The sequence below is a fragment of the Xenopus laevis genome, chromosome 2L (assembly GCF_017654675.1).
Source record: "Xenopus laevis strain J_2021 chromosome 2L, Xenopus_laevis_v10.1, whole genome shotgun sequence".
NCBI classification, from domain to species: domain Eukaryota; kingdom Metazoa; phylum Chordata; class Amphibia; order Anura; family Pipidae; genus Xenopus; species Xenopus laevis.
In genome coordinates this window covers 95,849,957-95,867,966 of record NC_054373.1, presented here as the reverse complement: position 1 = coordinate 95,867,966, position 18,010 = coordinate 95,849,957, and the positions used below count along the sequence as shown (strand labels likewise).

The following is an 18,010-nucleotide window of genomic DNA, read 5'->3' as shown; positions in this document are numbered from 1 at the left end:
ATACTGTGTATATACAGATACACAAAGAGAATCTGTGTTTTAGGAATAATTAAACCAGTGGTGCCCAAAAGGTAGATCGGGATCTACCAATAGTGATCAGTAGATCTCAAGACACTGTCAATAAACAGCTTGTCTAAATCACCCTCTTATTTCATACTAATCATTTATTATGTTATGGTTACATAAGAAATAGTTGCTTGTTAAATTTAGCAATATACATTCAGTATTAAAGTAATGTTTCCCATGGAATACTGCTTTTATGGATGCAGATTATAATGGGACAACATAACAGAAAGTAGACTTCCCATTAGTAAATTATGGGCACTCCTGAATTAAACCATACATGTGGGAAGAGTATTGCCCCTGAAAAGCCATGGGTACAGCACACAGGCCCACTGATTTGCCTCTGCTAATCATTCATTCTCTTTTTCCCACTTTCACAGTAATTCTGATCCTAACATGTGACAATGCAGTACAGGATCAATGATATCCATTCAAACAGGCATCAAACTCTACTGCTACTAAAAGGGCAGTTATGGTGGGGGGCAGCAGTGCCACTGAGCCTGTGGGGCAGAAGCGAGGTGTAAAGAGAAAGGATATAGTGCAATGTATACAGGTAGCGACAGAGACAATGTACATCCACACACAAAGATCTTTCTATACCTGTTCTATTCCAAAACATTGCTCCTTCTGGAGGGGAGGTGGACTTAGGGTTAATATAAAATCCAAGTGGCAGAGTCAGGCAAAGTTTGAGATAATTGGCATGTTGGAATCCTTACCAGCAGGGTGAATCCGTCCCAGTCCCCGGAACACACCACTTTATCTTCTCTTGCACCAACTTTTTTTAAGAGTGGGAAAATGGTTCATTAAGAGGTTGACCCTAGTATACTCCTATTCTGCTTCTGTTCCCAATCTCTCAACCACGTGACAGTGGGAGTGAATTTGCTTTAAACTCACTTTCAGGCAAATCTGATAAAATCTTGCCCATAAAGAATCAGTAGTTTTATAGCATTGTCTTTCTTAGGCTCTCGGTATGCGGCAGAATCACTTGCCTTTGCACAACTGAGCCTAAACTACAGAAAAAAAATTATTAAGCAGGCCTTTTATCATCTCATACAGAGGATCACCTTGAACAGAACTGGTAAGGCCCCCTGCTCCCTTCATTATCTTCTATGGCCAGGTGCTCAGGCCACATCACATTCTTTGGGTACTTTAAACTGTGTTTCTATCTTCTTTGCTTTATATTTCTAAATGGAGGGATGGGAAGGAAAAATGAACAGCTGCTTTATAGCACAGACACTGGCCTTAGATCTAAGAAATGTACAGCATTCGCTTATTTGATGCGGGCATGACATGAAAATAAGAATATACAATTCGTATTAGTATTATAAACGGTTAACCTCTAGCAACAACAGCAACTTAACATATACAGGGACTTGGAGGTTTGGGTATTGTTTGAAATTATTTTATTGATCCTATACTGTTTAATTCTAATTGTTGTTATTATTGTCGTTGTTGTCACTCTTACAGAAAGGGAAAGGCGAAGCCAGTGAGTCAGTGTATTATTTATCGGCAGGGTGGGGGAGTTGCGGCGTTTATCTGCAGTCTTATTCTTAATATTATCGTATTATTATCTTTAACTAAATCGTTCGAAATATGAACTAGACATTGGAGAATCTACGATTTTGTTGTTTGTGCCGACGGGCAATGTTATGTTGAATTCGTTTCAGCATCATATTTTTTTTCCTTATTTAGATCTAATATTATGATTATCCATTATTACATCCAAATAATTATTATACTCCTCGCACTTAAAAGACAATAATCACCGTTACATAACTGATATGATATATATATATATACAATAGTATATATACAATCGTGCTTATATATATATATATATATATATATATTGTATATATATATATTGAGACCTGTTCTAATATATATATATATATTTTTTTTTAGTACATATCTTAATATATTACTAAATCGTTGTAGCAGAATATGGATGGTTTGTATTTTGTTACAATTGTATTTGCATTGCGCCTGTCCATTAAGTACCATTTAAATCGCACAGTTACATATTTCTTTCACATTGCTTAGGTAAATTCTCTTACATAATTTATCCTCCTTAGTCATTCAAAACAAACACAATCCATCCTAAAGAGAATGCTAAGAGAATGCTAAGAGAATGCTAAAGGAATGAGTAAGTCTGCAAACTTTATTCAGTCCTGACAAAGCTGCCTCCTCCCCCAGGTGCATAGCAGTGTTGTGAGCCTTTAATTAAAGTAGCCAACAACTAAGGGCATTTTGTTTATTAGGGGTGGTAGGTATCCAAGAGGTGCAAGTGGGAGGCAGGGATAGAAAGTCAGCCCAGGGGAAGAGGGCAGGCAGTTTTGTGCAGGTATGGGTAGCACTGGAGGGAGGCTGGGGGCAAGGCTTGTCTCTAAAAATTCCCTATACAGGGCATACAGAGTGATGGCAGGACTAGGTATGTCTGTGCCTCTATCAGAAGGCAAATCAGTGAGGAGTAATCATTCTGTTTTGTTTGGTCGCCCGGACACTGCCAATTATATTTTCCCCACTCTTTTTACTGAACACTGACTGCACTGAGATCTTTAAGCGGAGCCGTAGGAATGGAGTAATATCCACTAGCATGACATTCCGCAGACTTGCCCAAATATTTATTTATTACCGTCTAGATTCTGGGCTCCTTAATGGCCGTTGGCACTAAGTGAATGGGGCGCATTGTTTGCTCTTGTATCACCGGGCGCAGCCCTCAAGCCGCACCGTTGTTCATACAAGTTCGCTTACCTGCCCCTTAGCTTTCCTGCGCCCACATTATAAATGGACGATTTTACATTATTTTACCTCTTACTGAAACGTGTACCTTTTATTTTTATTTCATTTGCCAAGCGACTTCTTAGGCTCCAGAAAAAAAAATCTCAAGGCAATACCTGTATATTTCTCTTTTAACCTGGCCCACACTGAGACTTAATGGTTTCTTTTCACTTGCCCTAATTATTCGTCTACTTTTATTGAAAATACCTTATTTGTCTTAATGACCTACATCTACTTACAAATTGTTACATTATGCATTAAACCACCTTCCCTTGGCTAGGGGAAATGGGCAAGTTTATGTATTAGTCTGTGTGTTCATATGGCTGTTTCTCTTTTTGTTTATCACAGCAGCTATTTTTATATAACCCCACATGAATGCCCATCCCTCTGCCCAAGTATGTCTGTCTATCTATCTATCTATCTATCTATCTATCTATCTATCATTTATATATCAATCACATATCTTTCTACTATTGCTTATTTGACATTTAAATGGTATAACTGTAATTAATTTAAATTTGTATCAGTCTATCTGTCTATCTATCTATCTATCTATCATCGTTTGCATATTTTAATCTATATTTATCTGTCCATATGTGTCAACCTTATTAGTATTAAATAATATACACCTCACGTGTATCTATTATCCATCTATTATCTATCTATCTATCTATCTATCTATCTATCTATCTATCTATCTATCTGTCAATCTATCAATCTATCCAGTCTTAAAAAGATAATTATAGAATAAAATGATCAACCTATCCATCTCTCAATATTTATTTTTATTCTATGAAAATACATCTCTCTTTCTCTCTATCTGCCAGTCATCTATTACCTATTTGTCTACCACGTCTGTCTTCCCATCAAAATAAAATATGTATTAATAAAGCAACATGCAAGTTATCCTGTCAGTCAGTTCATGCCACAGCCCAAGTTACTGACATTGAGAGGTAAAACGATTAAGAAAGCATGAAATATGGAATAATCTAGGCTCTGACATTCACCCACACCCTGAAGGTTCAGACATATTAAAGCTGATCATTTAACTATTGAGGGCTCACCGTTTGGTTACGAATTCAGCTTTCTAGAGGCAGTAGCTCGAAAGTATTTTGTTTAGAAATAATCATCTGGCAGTAGTTGCAGAAATTCTATTTGGTTTTTTTTCATGACTGTGATATGTACATGGAATACAATATTTTTGCTTTCATATATACATATCAATATACGATAGAAACGATTGCAATCCTCCAGTGGCGATATACAGTCACAATTACATATATTTCCTTCAAAATTATTTTTGATGGCGTTTTAAAAGTAGCTCAAATAAACATTGTTCTCTAAAAATTAACAAATGTATCTTCCTATGTATTTATACATAGATAAGCATTAATGTAACGGAAAGTATACCAACAAGGCATTTTCTTATTTTTCTTCTGTCAAAGACAAGTCCATTTGAAGTCCTTTAATACTGCTGTCCAGCTCGAGGTATTCTTTTTATACAAAATACCCTCAAATTATTTTGAAATTACTAACACAACAGTAGGAAATGTGGGTTTATTGAAGTTATGCACTTACAGTGGTACAGGAAAAACGTATGTCTAAATCTTTTATTTTAATGAAGGAGATCTATGGTAAATTAGACATTACTATAGAAAATATATATATATGATGTGCTCCTTCCCTCGTCTATTAGAAAACGTTACACATAGACATAACTTGGAAAGTCGTCCAACACACACACACATATATATATAGAGAGAGAGAGAGATAGAGAGAGAGAAACTTGCCAACCCCCCCCCCCCCCAACACACACACCTAAAAAAAAAAGACAATTAATCCCTGTTGCCTGGGACATCATTGCCCTGGTTCAGTGCCCAAATGGTGCACAAATGCCAGGGAACTAGGTGTATGTTATCAGCCGAAACGTCCATACTAGTGAGTGGAGAGGTGGGCAGGGGGATAATTGCGCAAAGTATAGCACCACAATGAAGGCGAATGGGCTAAAACAGTTAAATTCTGGGGGATGCTGCTGCGGGAACAGAGTTGCACTGAGTCTGATTGACAGCGGCAACGTCAGCAGGAGGGGGGAGACTGGAAGGGGAGGGGGAAAAGAAGGCCAAAAAATCTATCTCTGAGAAACTTTTTTTTTTAGAGAAGATCAAGGAAAAGTTTCCGTGGGATCTGGGAATGTCTCCTCTCTCCTGTGTGGAATGAGAGCTCGGGATGCAGCAGGCACTGTAGAAAGGAAGGCTGATCCATAGCAGCAGCAGTGCCTAAATCTACACACAGCATTGCCCACTTCCCTCTGCCCACAGCAGCTCCTACCCAAGGCAGGCACGGCCTGAAACAGTGGATCATCTTCTTCACTGACACTGCAAGTCGGGGAACCCAGCTGCACCCACCAGGAAATGCTGCTCCCTCGCTCTTGGATACACTTTTAACAAAGAGATAAGGGGACGTTCCTAAAGCCTGGAGCCTGTTTAACCACTGTAAGTTGCCCTTTTATTTGGGAGGGAGACAGGGCAGGGGCCCGGAGAGTAGCAGAGAACAAGCAGCAGGTCTACATACCCTACACCCAAGGAATAGAGGCTGCTGCCAATTACTAAGCACTCAAGTCAACTTGCTCCCTTTTGTCAAACTATTTCTGCAAAAATACACTTTCCAAGGAACACACATACCATTTTCTCCATTACATCATAATATGAAACATATTTAGTCCTTCCAGGAAAATAACTGTCTATTTCAGTTGTTTAAAATGGTAGGGCTTGAGGGCTGTAGCAAAAATGATTTAGGTGTCAGAGTATTGTTATTTATTTGCCTTCTGATTTCCACAGGCGTTTCCTAACCATCACACCCAACAGAAGGGCTTTTTGCTCTGTCTGTCTATAACTGCCTTTAGTCCACTGTTTCAGACGCAATTGTAAGCACAACTTGATCACTGACAGATCCCCCGCCTCAAGGTGAAGGCCTGAGTTTACATCAGAGTAGGCGCTCTGCGTTATTACTAATCGAGATCTGAAAGAAAAACCTAATACTAATAGCAAAAAAAGAGCAATTCTCTGGAATTCTCTAGTAACAGGTTAGACACCTCTACATAACTACTCCCATCTCCCGCTGACTCCCAGCATCCCCTGAAAGTCTGGCCTCAACCTTGATGTAACTATTCTGCATCGCCAATACACTCATCATAGTAATGGCAATAATAATAACAAATGTAATTTGCAATAATGCAATGTAAATATGTAATACAATATATGTAACAGGATTGCCATGAATGTCATTATTTTTCTACTACTGATTTCGTGGATTTTAACTGCATGCTGCAAACTAATTATAATTAACTTGTGGCAAAGAGAATTCAGTTTTGATGGCCTTCACCAGCCACTCTGTAGAAAAACTGCTAACTATTGTAAAAGAAATGATCGCATGGTGTTTCATAATGTGCATTCACTTGGGATTTTATGTACTTTAGTCGTTTTCCAAATATATTTCCATCTTTGCCAATTTGAAACATTCTCCTTCGAACGTTTCCAATTTATAAACGAAACAAGTTAAACAAAAATCTCGAATCATTTTTAGAAAATCTATTATATACTATTTTAATACACCATAACTCCATATTCCGTTTTGATTTTAGAGTTTATCAGTGTTATATATAGTCAGATATAAATAGCAGATATAAATACCAGGTCATACATTTGAAATCTTTCACCTTAGAAGAGGCAATTCAAAGCGTTTCTTGTTTATTTTGTTTGAGAGTTTGGTGACACTAGATAAACTGCACAGCTATGATACCCCCCCCCCCCAAGAAACTTGACTCTGTAAATATAAATATTTTCTCTTACCTAAAGAGAGCAGCATAAAAAAAATATACACACGTGTCACTCGGTAATTATTTCATTCTTATATATACACATTCCCTGAGTCTGAGCTCTTTCATTTGTTGGCCTAGAGCCCTAGACTCTAGCGACAATGAAGATGCAAGAGGGAGAGTGAAAGGGAGTGAGAGACAGCAGTTAATTAGTATAGAGGTTGGGAGCATATATATATATATATATATATATATATATATATATATATATATATATATATATATATATATAATACACAAAAGCCATGAATATCTTGTAAATTATGTCCTTATAAAAGTTGAGTTCTGATGTCATCAGTTATAAACGGTGAGTTCTGATGTCATCAGTTATAAACAGTGAGTTCTGATGTCATTTCTGTTACATGACTCACTGAAACTTGTGTATTATAATAAATAAAGTACACCCAGTTGCAAAATATGAGGATATTAGAAGGCACGTCGGAGTCCAATGACCTGTATAAAAATGGTCATGGAACTCCTCGGTGACTTATAATATCCTTATAATTTACAAGAGGGGTACTTTATTTACTATATATACAGTAAATTAAGAATTAAAAAGTGGAGGGTTTTTAATGTTTATCAGATTAAAAATCAGGAATTTTCCAGTGAATTCTGCTATAAACTATAAAATCCCAGCATCTGTAGACATTGCGCTCGGGGCGCAGAATCTGACTTTATGACTAAAGCACATCTTTTAGTTAAGGCTGAAACTGACCCTTTTCTAAACTTGTTAGAGTATTTTCCTCCCATAAGTGAAGTGAAAGATGGTTGTTTGCTGGGTCGGTGCGTTGTAGTTCCGACAGGTCTGTCAGTGTTCTGGGATCTCTCATTCTCCAAGGATAACTGGCTGCTTTGCTCATCATCAGAGCATCTCCCCATCTTGCTCCAATTACAAGGATTATGCAAAGAATCTGCTGGCCTGTACACTCACAGGTTAAAATATGTCTCCTTGTCATGCAACAGTCTGCACCAAAGAGGTGGACATTTGCATTTTGTTTTGTATTGTCTCATTTGCATACAAACACACAGGCACAGAAGAACACACGCTAAATTTGGAGTCCCCCCCAGGGCCCCAATTTTGTTTCAAGTAAAAGTCCAGGATGATGAGCACCAGGTCCCACATTGAGACTGTCATACCTTATCTTTATTGGCCTTTCCCAGTCTCTGCCCAATGTAAAGCTTTTTCTTTTATCTACTGCCCGAGCTGTGCTCCATCTCCCTGCTCCACTTATTTGCTGGGTTGCTTGCTAGGCCAATCTGCCTTGGGTATCACAGTAGCGCAGTTTGAGCGCTAGCAGTAGCACAATCCAGACAGTTAAGTGATGAGATGATACCAGACTAGTTTTTATTTTGCAATATATCATTACAGTCTGGCCAAAAGACATGGGCCCCAGCACTCGGGAGAGAAAGGGCAGGGTCTGGGAATGCTACCATTTTTTCCTTATAATAATTTTACATTTCTAAACAAAGTTACCAATGCGAATGATATCATCCTGTAAAAAATAATCAAAACATTGTAGCATTAAATAATTCCACATTAGAAAGTTGAAGCAAACCTAATGTTTCCACGTGTTGTAAGACATGCAGCACAATCCAGGCAGAATTCCGTCTCTTAGCCAGCCGACCCCTTCCAGTCCGGGCTTTAAAGGAACATACGGGAGACTGCACATTTATTGTTTCTTGGTAAGGATGAGCGCTATGATCGCGCTGTAATCGCGCTATTTGTTAACATGGGGCTTCACCTTGTTGGAAAGAGACAGTGGCAGCCCAGACTTTAGTTATATCCATTATAGAACATGACTTGTAATCTGTGTTTATGGTTCATCCTACAGCTTCCCATCACACACTTTCATTCAAGTGACCTGTGTTTTTAAGAGCTTTCCCTGCTTACTTTTTCACACATTAAAATATACATCTGCTGTGAGTTTCTGCATATGATAGGTTTGCTCTTATTGTAATGGCTAAAGGGGAGAGAGGAGGAATGGAGGGAGTAAGAGAATGGTGGGGAGAGAGTAGTTTGTAGTTACAGTCATATAGATAGGTAACCTGCCACCTCTCTTTTTATTTTTCCATATTTTTATGGATTACAGCAATTCTGCCCTGTGATTTCTACATCATTATCAATTGAATGTTTGGCCCTGGACTTTTACTTTTTATGTATATCATGGACACATGAGCACCCCTTTTGCAGGGGCTTGTTCTAAGAAAGGAATTTATACATATATATTAATAAGAACACATCGGTATTCGGTACAGAATATGCTGGCTAAATCCCATCGGTATAGAAATAAAACCTTAAACCACAAAAGCTAAGGAATCTCATTAAAACAAGCTGCAGAAATGGTAAACTTGGTAGATTGAACTGAAATCGTGTAGGGTCTCTTTGAAATCAAATGCTGGGTGAGTTCTTATTTAAAAAAAAAAAATGGGGATGGAATTCATTTCTGAAATCCCAAACAAAAACTGCTGAGGGTTTTCGTGCACCCAGTAAAATAAGGATTTGAAGTGATTATTCATGTGTTTCATTTTGGCAAAGACTGTACAGTTGAAAAGCAAATCAAGTTTATATTAAATATGGAGTGAAACATTTCCCCCCTTAACTATGCGAAAAGTCCTTGATGTCTTGTTAATAGAAGTGCTAGACCCTTGAAAGAGAACATTCATTTGGTGTCATAATTTCATTTCTATCCCAAACCCCAACATCAGGTCCTTATGTGACTGCAGCCATCAGCAGACAATGAACATCTTCATTAAACAGTTTGATGGTTGAAAGGATTGTGACGTCACAATTACACTAAACAGCCCAAACCGATTTAGCCTCATTAAACAGAACAAAATCAGTTTTTTTCCAAATAAGATCCATCTTGCACAGAAAAAAATCTAACTGCCTTGTAAAACTGGAAATAAGCCACATGTCGGCCAAGTTTGAGCCCCTTGCAGGTCATTTTAAGAGCACATTCAGTTCTTGTTTTCCAGCTGTAGAATCCCATGGCTTTTGCGTTGCTTGGAAATATGTAAATACGAAAGATTAAAGTTCCACTTCTTTTTAACTGTGTAAACGGAACCATTTAATGGGGATTCTTAACCTCTAAATACTGAAGTGCATCATTTTTTTACATGATCTTGATTAGTGCTTTGATGTGTTATTAGAGTGCATCAGGCCCCATTTAACTCTGTATGGGGAGATAGCTTACTTTAACCAAAGAACCATTTACAGCAGATATGCATATGCCTTTCTGTTTGTGTGTAAATATAGGTTTCAGGCCGCTAAAATGCATTTGCTATGTTGTGGTGGAGAAAGTATCTTCTTTTTTGGAAACATGTGGCATAGACTGTGTAAATTGGATCAAGAGGAGACTTTCTCTACCTTACTTGCCTTATTCCTAAATCCATGCCTCACTACCTGGTTCTATAGTTGTTGTAGGTATATATATATATATATATATATATATATATATATATATATATATATATATATATATATATATATATATATATACATATATATATATATCTATATATATATATATATATATATATAGATATATATCTATATATAGATATATATAGATATATATAGATATCTATCTATATATATATAGATATAGATCTATATATATCTATCTATATATATATATCTATATCTATATCTATATCTATATATATATATATATATATATATATATATATATATATATATTTATTTATTTATAAATTTATTTATTTATTTTAAATGTAATTGTAATTGTAAGGATGATCCTTTCGATGTGTCTTACCTGAAGTCCTGGAGATATATGCATTGCTTTACATGTCATTTTATGGAAAGTAAAAGTCAACAGAGGTCTCATTCCATTGATAATTCTGCAGCAGGCGTGAAACCCTCTGTTTTTTAAGACGTAAATATGACAGATGAGTAATTTTTTTTTCAAGGGGATAAATGCAAGCTTCTCGGCTGGAAAAATAAACAGACAGCATTATAAATCACTTCCCCATGAATGCAAATGCTGCACAAAATGTATCTGCCAAAATATTTACTCTCAACCCTATTCCTAAAATCACATATCTAGTTAGTGCAATATATACCTATTGGAAAAATACTGAAACTTAATTAGACACATTTAACACAAAAGGGGCCTTTTTAAATATCTGGGAGCTTTATAGGAAAAGAACATTCTTGTTTTAGGACACATTCACTACAAAATATAAATGTAGGACACAATTAACAAGAAAGAACACATATAACGGGCTATTTTACCCTTTAGAAAATGTTTAGGTAGCTGTTTTTACTACTACTAATTGCAAATACTGTGCATACATTTTGAAGTTGACATTTTAATGGTATGTGAGTGGGAGGGTGGTGGAATGTTTTGGTTTGATTGATTGGTGTCAGTTTGCAGGTAGTTGCAGAGGATGCAGAGGATATATAGTAGTCAGTGTTACACAGTGGCCTAAGAAGGCAAATTGAAAAGTCGGCTGTTTTTTTAAAAAAAACATTTCCAGAACCCCACCCCCCCATACACACAATAAAAATAGAAGTACAGCAGCATATGACTTTGGAATAATTGCTAAAGAACGTTCTGTTACTCCTTTATTACATTTGTTCCAAAGTGTCAAAGAATATTTTTTGTTTCTAAAATGGGTAGAGTGTCAGAAGGAATACTGCAAACTGAACTGGCCGCATGCTTTCCATTGATGGTTGCAGGATCTAAAGAAAAGCCTCACAAATAAATGTAATAGGGTCACAGCTTAAAGGATTCACCAATGTTTACTTGTGTTTTCAATCAATGATGGACAAGGTATGGCCTGCCCAGATGTTGCTGAGGCTGTTAGAGGCTACTGGGTATTGTAGTAGAGACATAATGGGCATGTTTGTTTTATCTGCTGTTATATATTTGGTAATTTATAATAATGTTGAGGACCAGTGAAGAGGATTATCATGAAATTATCCTTGGTGCTATGCATGCTACACTATTCTACATGAATGGGATGTGACAAAGCTCTGACTTCTCTGCTTTATAGTTATTAAAAAAAGAGAAAGAAAAAACTATAGGTGAATATCCAGTAAAAACTTTAAAAATTCATCAACGTTGGTAAAATAGGATCTGAATGTATTTAAAGCAAGTTCCAGTTAAAAGACGTGCTTTTTCAAAGTGAAGACAAAATCCTTTCTGAGTCTACATTTTGTTCACTAATACACATACACATGTATTACCCATATACACATACACACCAAACATTTATCATCTACTTAGAGCTTCATGTTTAGGACAATAATCCTGTTTTTTTCTTTTTTTTAATTTTACCCTATTAGAGACCTGGAGCCCTAAGGAATGAAAATAACCCCCAATGCTTCATTCATTTAAATACACAGTATAAGGAATATATATATATATATATATATATATATATATATATATATATATATATATATATATATATGACAGGAACTTTCTCCATCTTGTATTTGCTATCACTTAGAACTATACTCTGTATAATTATTTATGTTCTATAAATGTATTGATTGAATGTGCAGCTCTGTGTATACAAATAGTGCTATAAATAAAAAATATACATACATGTGTATCTATAAATTTGCGTATAGCCTGCATAGAGGCATCTGCAAATTTGGAAAGTGTTTCTAGCTCCTATAGTATTCTCTAGAAGTTTTATCCATGTAAATGCATAATCTAATGGCTAATGATTTTCTATAGTTTTACCATATTTTTATTTTTTCCAACCAATTTTTCCTATTTGTAGATAATGATAAAAATGGTTATATAAACTAACTAGGAGTTGCACATACAGTAGTTCCTTTAAACACGACCAAGTGCTGCACACTATAAATGCAGCCTAGTTAAAATATCTTTCTTTTCATTTTGTTTACTGTGTGCTCAACCTCCGCTAAAAATACAAAGTAAAGAAATAGGAATTCTGTGTGTCCCTTATTACAGGAAGGTGCAGCTACTGACATGAAGGGATTACAACTGGCTACTAGCAGGCTGTTCAGAAAGTAGAGAGAGAATGTTTCAGCGGTATTTCCGCAAATTAATGAGTTCCTACTGATAAGATCTTAATTATATTAATTCATTTTATTTTCTTGGAAAGTGTCAGAATTGCATGTCCAAGGAATACCATGTAAACAAAGCACATAAAACTCAACTTTTTTTTTAAAAAAACTACAGTTACTGAGAGTCCTAGTTAACCTACAGATAACTAAGGATTTTTGGGAGGTAGACTTCAGAAAGCTGAGGTTTAAACTTGTAATAGCCTGTGCTGTTCAGAATATGTTGTTATCTTGATCTAGGGGAATCTGAAGACTGGAAAACGTTAAAACATCGTGGGGCGGTTCTGTGACAATTAATACTTTAATATTGCAGGATGCTAAATCGAACAGGGGTAACCTCCATAGAACTGGACAACCATAACGGAAACTGTCATAAAATCCCATCGTGTATTTCTAGGCATGTTCTGCCCTTTTTTGTGATTGATTTGGAATACAATGGAAAGAATCAAATTATGAAAATTGTGTAGATGTTGGATATAATCAGCAGGATATCAACATTTGTACAGTTCTTCTTTATATCACATTAGCCTATGAATCACTTTATTGATTGTGCTAGTCTATTATAAACTCAACATTTCAATCATATCCATAAAGATCATCTGCACCAGACTGAATTGGATTTGCAATAGACTTAACTACCAATGAATGTTTACCCATTTTAAAACTATATATATATATATATATATATATATATATATATATATATATATATATATATATATATATATATATATATGTACATAGATTTACACTATCTATCTATCGATTTGCACTCAGTAAAACACAAAACAAAAACACACATGACGCTGACACACATATTTTCTTTATATTATTTACTTACTAGCAACTGGGAAATTTAGGTTGGGTTTAAGGAGCACTCCTTCTCGTATTCCTAGCCCAAATTTGTATAAAACAACAGTTTCTATGCTCAACAGTAGGTTCAAGTTCATAATTTTAAAAACAATATAAAATGGTGAAAAAGTTTTATCTAGAATCACACCTATGAAATATTCTTCTTATTAAGTAAGGATTTAATAATGTGTGAAAAATATTGGTTCAGGTCAAGTATAAATATTATGATTTCTATTGATATTTTACTGAAAACTTATAGAGACATGTTTTTGGCTTTTGGTAACTGTAATTTCCTAATGGTTTATGAGGCTATTTAAAAAATGCAATTAGAATACACTTCATGGAATATCGAAGTGCTGATTGCAAATTAACGACACCAGTCCAATTAGTCTGAGCACAAATGATCAAGTAAAGAGAATAATAGCATCTTTCTAATATAATTACCATTATTTATCAATCACATGTCATTTGGAACTATTCCCTTATATATATATATATATATATATATATATATATATATATATATATATATATATATATATATATATATACTTATATACACCAATATACCTGTTCAAAAAATGCTCTATTCCCAACATAATGAAAATTATTTTAAAATGTTTTTACTTGATAATATGTTTTTTGTCATTGATTATGAGGGACCCATGATAATGTGATTGATAATTTGATAGATACAGTAAGCTCTCTTTAATCATATAGTTTAGTTACGAACAGTAACACCAAAAAATTAAAGTGTTTTAAAGTAATGGAATTACAATGTATTGTTGTGCTGTGCTGGTACAACTGGTATATTTGCTTCAAAAACACTACTATAGTTATATATAAACAAGCTGCTGTGTAGCTATGGGGGCAACCATTCAAAGGAGAAAAGGCACAGGTTACACAGCAGATATCAGATAAGCTCTGTAGTATACAATGGGATTCTTCAGAACTTATCTGTTATCTACTGTGTAACCTGTGCTTGAATGGCTGCCCTCATGGCTACACAGCAGTTTGTAATATAAACTATAGTTGTATTTCTGAAACAAACACACCAGTTTTACCAGTGCAGAGCAAGAGTACATTCCTCTATCATTCCTTTAAGCCACTTTCATTTTTGGTATTACTGTTCCTTTAATGTCAATGAATAAAGGGCTAGGAGCTATTCAATATACAATAGCTATGAAGTTAAGAGATTCATATGTTTAATTTATGCCAAGATCTTAAACACAATTTTTCCATGTTGTGTGTCAATTTATAAAAAAAAATATATATATATTAAGACATTTGTCAGGATTTTAAATCTGAATTTAGAATGATTCTTTACAATGACAATACTAAAGTTTCTTTTTTACAAGTTTTTTTTAAATAATGTACACCTATAAAAAACACAAATTTAAATCTTGAATAAAGTTGGATCAATTTTAGTATTTTGGGTCAAATATTTTACTTTTATTCTGTATGTAAGCAGGCACAGTGTAACAACCTGTCTTTCTGTTGAAAAAGGAAATGCTCCAAGAGAAGAGCTTGTCAGAAAGTGAGGACGGGTTTCCAACAACCCAAACAGCTGGACATGCAGAGGCTGCTGCAGGATCACCAACACTGGGAGTAGCAGGTCTGAGCACCTCTTTGAGCAGCCCACAAAGTCAGGATGCAGAGCAGGTAAAACAAATCTCTTCCTAATATAATCCAGGTTTGCCTCCACGTATTAAAAGACCCTGGAGAACTATACATATGAGGCCCTTATCCCCAATCACTAAATCTTCTTTAACCCTGTTGATATAAAAACTGCTGCATTACTGGACTACGTATGTAGTTAAGTTTATTAACACCAGATAGCTTGTCAGTTTCAGACCACACATATGCTAAGCAAGCACAATAGTCTTGGAAACAAGAGATAAATACAATATTTCATGACATGTCAAATAGACCATATGCTTCAAACTGAACTTTTTAGTGGGAAGCCCATGTGTCCCATAGGATAAGAGGAGATTAAGCAATTCTTTTATTGTGTGGTATTCAGTAGCACTTAGCTTTCATATAAACATGCATCTACAGGGGCCAGAGGTAGGGTTTAGGAAACTGGGAAACACATTAAAAAAATTGAGGGATCATATAACAAATTACAAAAATATAACTATGTTAGGTCATTTCATCTGGATTTGGATAGCATAGAAAACAGAACTAGAATATCATTGGGATTGAGTATTTAACAAGACAAAATTTTCACAGAACTATTAACTGGATTGGGGCCAAATTAGTTGCCACTCTAAAAAAAAAATTTCATACCTTGCAGATTAAGAATACGTTTGTCTGAATCCTTAATCCCTGCTTGCAAATAGCATCAGGGATTAATGATTTAGAAAGATGTTAGAGTTCAGTGCTGTAACTGAGTTTTAACTTCCCAAGAAGCAGAATGTTGTTTGGTTGCTCAATTCAACATACTTTGCCAAATTGACATTCTTTTCATCTTTGATGTGTATCGTGATTGGTTAAAACACTTTCCTGACGAGTAGTTCCAGCTGTAAAGGCTCAACAAAATCGTTAATAACGGTCTGTTACACCATATACATTTCCGGCTACAAAACATAACAGTCCAGATCATTTTGAAGAGTTAATAATTGTGGAAAATTTTAAAATGATAGAAATTCCCTGGATTCCACAGTTTAATAAATCTGACCCCAAATCTGGCTCATGGTGCTTAGGGTGAAAGTTAGAGAAGAAAGTAATTCTGGATTATGAAGACAGACTCCTTCCCCGATATCATACAACATAAAAAAAACATAAATCAGAGACTTAGGGGGAAATAAACTAACAGGCGAAAATTCGCCAGCAACGCCTTCGCCACACTTCACCAGGCGCAACTTCTCACAGACAACGCTAATTCACTAAGTTGTGAAGTTTTGTCGCAACGCTTGCGAAGTTGCGCCAGCGTAACTATGCCAGGCATAGCGAAGTTGCGCTAGCGTTAGATAATTTGCATGCGGCGGGAAGTTACATTTCAATGTACGTATATAGGTTGCAGCAAATACATTACACTACACAAGCCCAGGGAACCTTAATAAAAGAAAAGTTGTTATATTGCCCTACACATGAGCCCAGTGTATAGTTTATGTGCCATATGTAAGGAAATGTAGGGTGGAAGGATGGTACCCCAAAAAAAATTTACAATCTTTTTCAGCCTATCACCCTGTTAAAAAAAGAAAAGACGCCAGCGTTTTTTGGGACTTAGAAAAAATGTCAACGTTTTTTGGACCAAGTCCTGTCTACTCTATTGCACTTCGCCTGGTTTGAGGTGGCGAAGACAAGTCTGGCGCAAGAGGTAACATTCAGTAAAATCAAAAACGTAGTGAATTTGCATAGTAATGCTCTTTTGCAAGAGCGAAAAATTCACCAGGCGTTAGAGTGCGAAGTTGCACCAGAGTCTATCTCCTTCGCTAGCGTAATTTTTGCCAGCGTTAGCCACTTCGCCCTTTAGTAAATTTGCCCCTTAGACCATAGGTTAGAAATCTCACACAATGCAACGGTAAGAAATTAATTTCTTTAACAAGGTAACTTCTTCAAAAGTTGTAGTGCCAAGGGGCATGTCATCTATGCCCCTCCCCCTTACTGTTGTACGTAATAAATGAATTCCATAGGATGCTACTATATAAAAAAAGTCAGAAACATCCAGACAATGTTTGGGAGACTGATGGAGAACGCTTACATATTACCATGTGTTAAATATAAAAATACAGAAGAGGGAAATTTTGAGCCATCGTTAACTAGTTCCTATGATGATGTCCTTAAAATGGTCAGTCGACCTTATAATATCTGGGATCTATGCTTCCTGTGTTGCTCTGCATAAATGGCAGTTGTATATATGTACATTCAGTTGCTCACTTATTGAAAAGATAAGGTATATATTATTTTATTTTGAGGTGATGATGACATGCATTGCATTTGAGGAGAATGCTTAGTTGCTGCTTATCAACCCGCAAGAGGAAGGCAACAGTAGTATCACCTGTTCTTATTAATGGCTTTATGTAGGGGGATGTTGGTAAATACAAAAGAAAGCATATTAGCAGAAAACAGTTACTTCATTATGTAATGTGGGATGTGTTTGTCATCCATACCAATAATTTTCTTGCTATTTTCAATTAAAAGTTTATCGGAAATTTCAACCTAAAAAAATGATAAAAAGGTGCAAATAAAGGAAATTACCTTACCCAGTCCTTTACAATTATTACTCTAAGAGGTGTATAAAAATATTTTTTATCTAAATTACAACAATGAACAGAATAGTCCTGTTTTAGAGAAAAAAAGAATATAATTTTTGAGGATATTTCTACATTAGTCACACGTCTAATACTACCTTTCTAAATGAAATAAATTAT

General features: G+C 35.5%; 1 protein-coding gene across 2 annotated transcripts in view; it reads left to right on the top strand.

The window, feature by feature from the left end:
* Window positions 1-942: 942 nt before the first annotated feature.
* Window positions 943-18,010, top strand: part of tbx4.L (T-box 4 L homeolog) — a 96,122-nt gene continuing 79,054 nt past the window's right edge. Inside the window, exons 1-2 of one of the 2 annotated variants that reach the window (XM_041582222.1) lie at window positions 943-1,141; window positions 15,141-15,296. In XM_041582222.1, the coding sequence (XP_041438156.1) occupies window positions 15,144-15,296 (153 nt within the window). In that variant the 5' untranslated portion in view covers window positions 943-1,141; window positions 15,141-15,143. Of the gene's footprint in view, window positions 1,142-5,110; window positions 5,337-15,140; window positions 15,297-18,010 lie in introns of those variants that run through there. The other variant, XM_018246836.2, reaches the window with a different exon arrangement.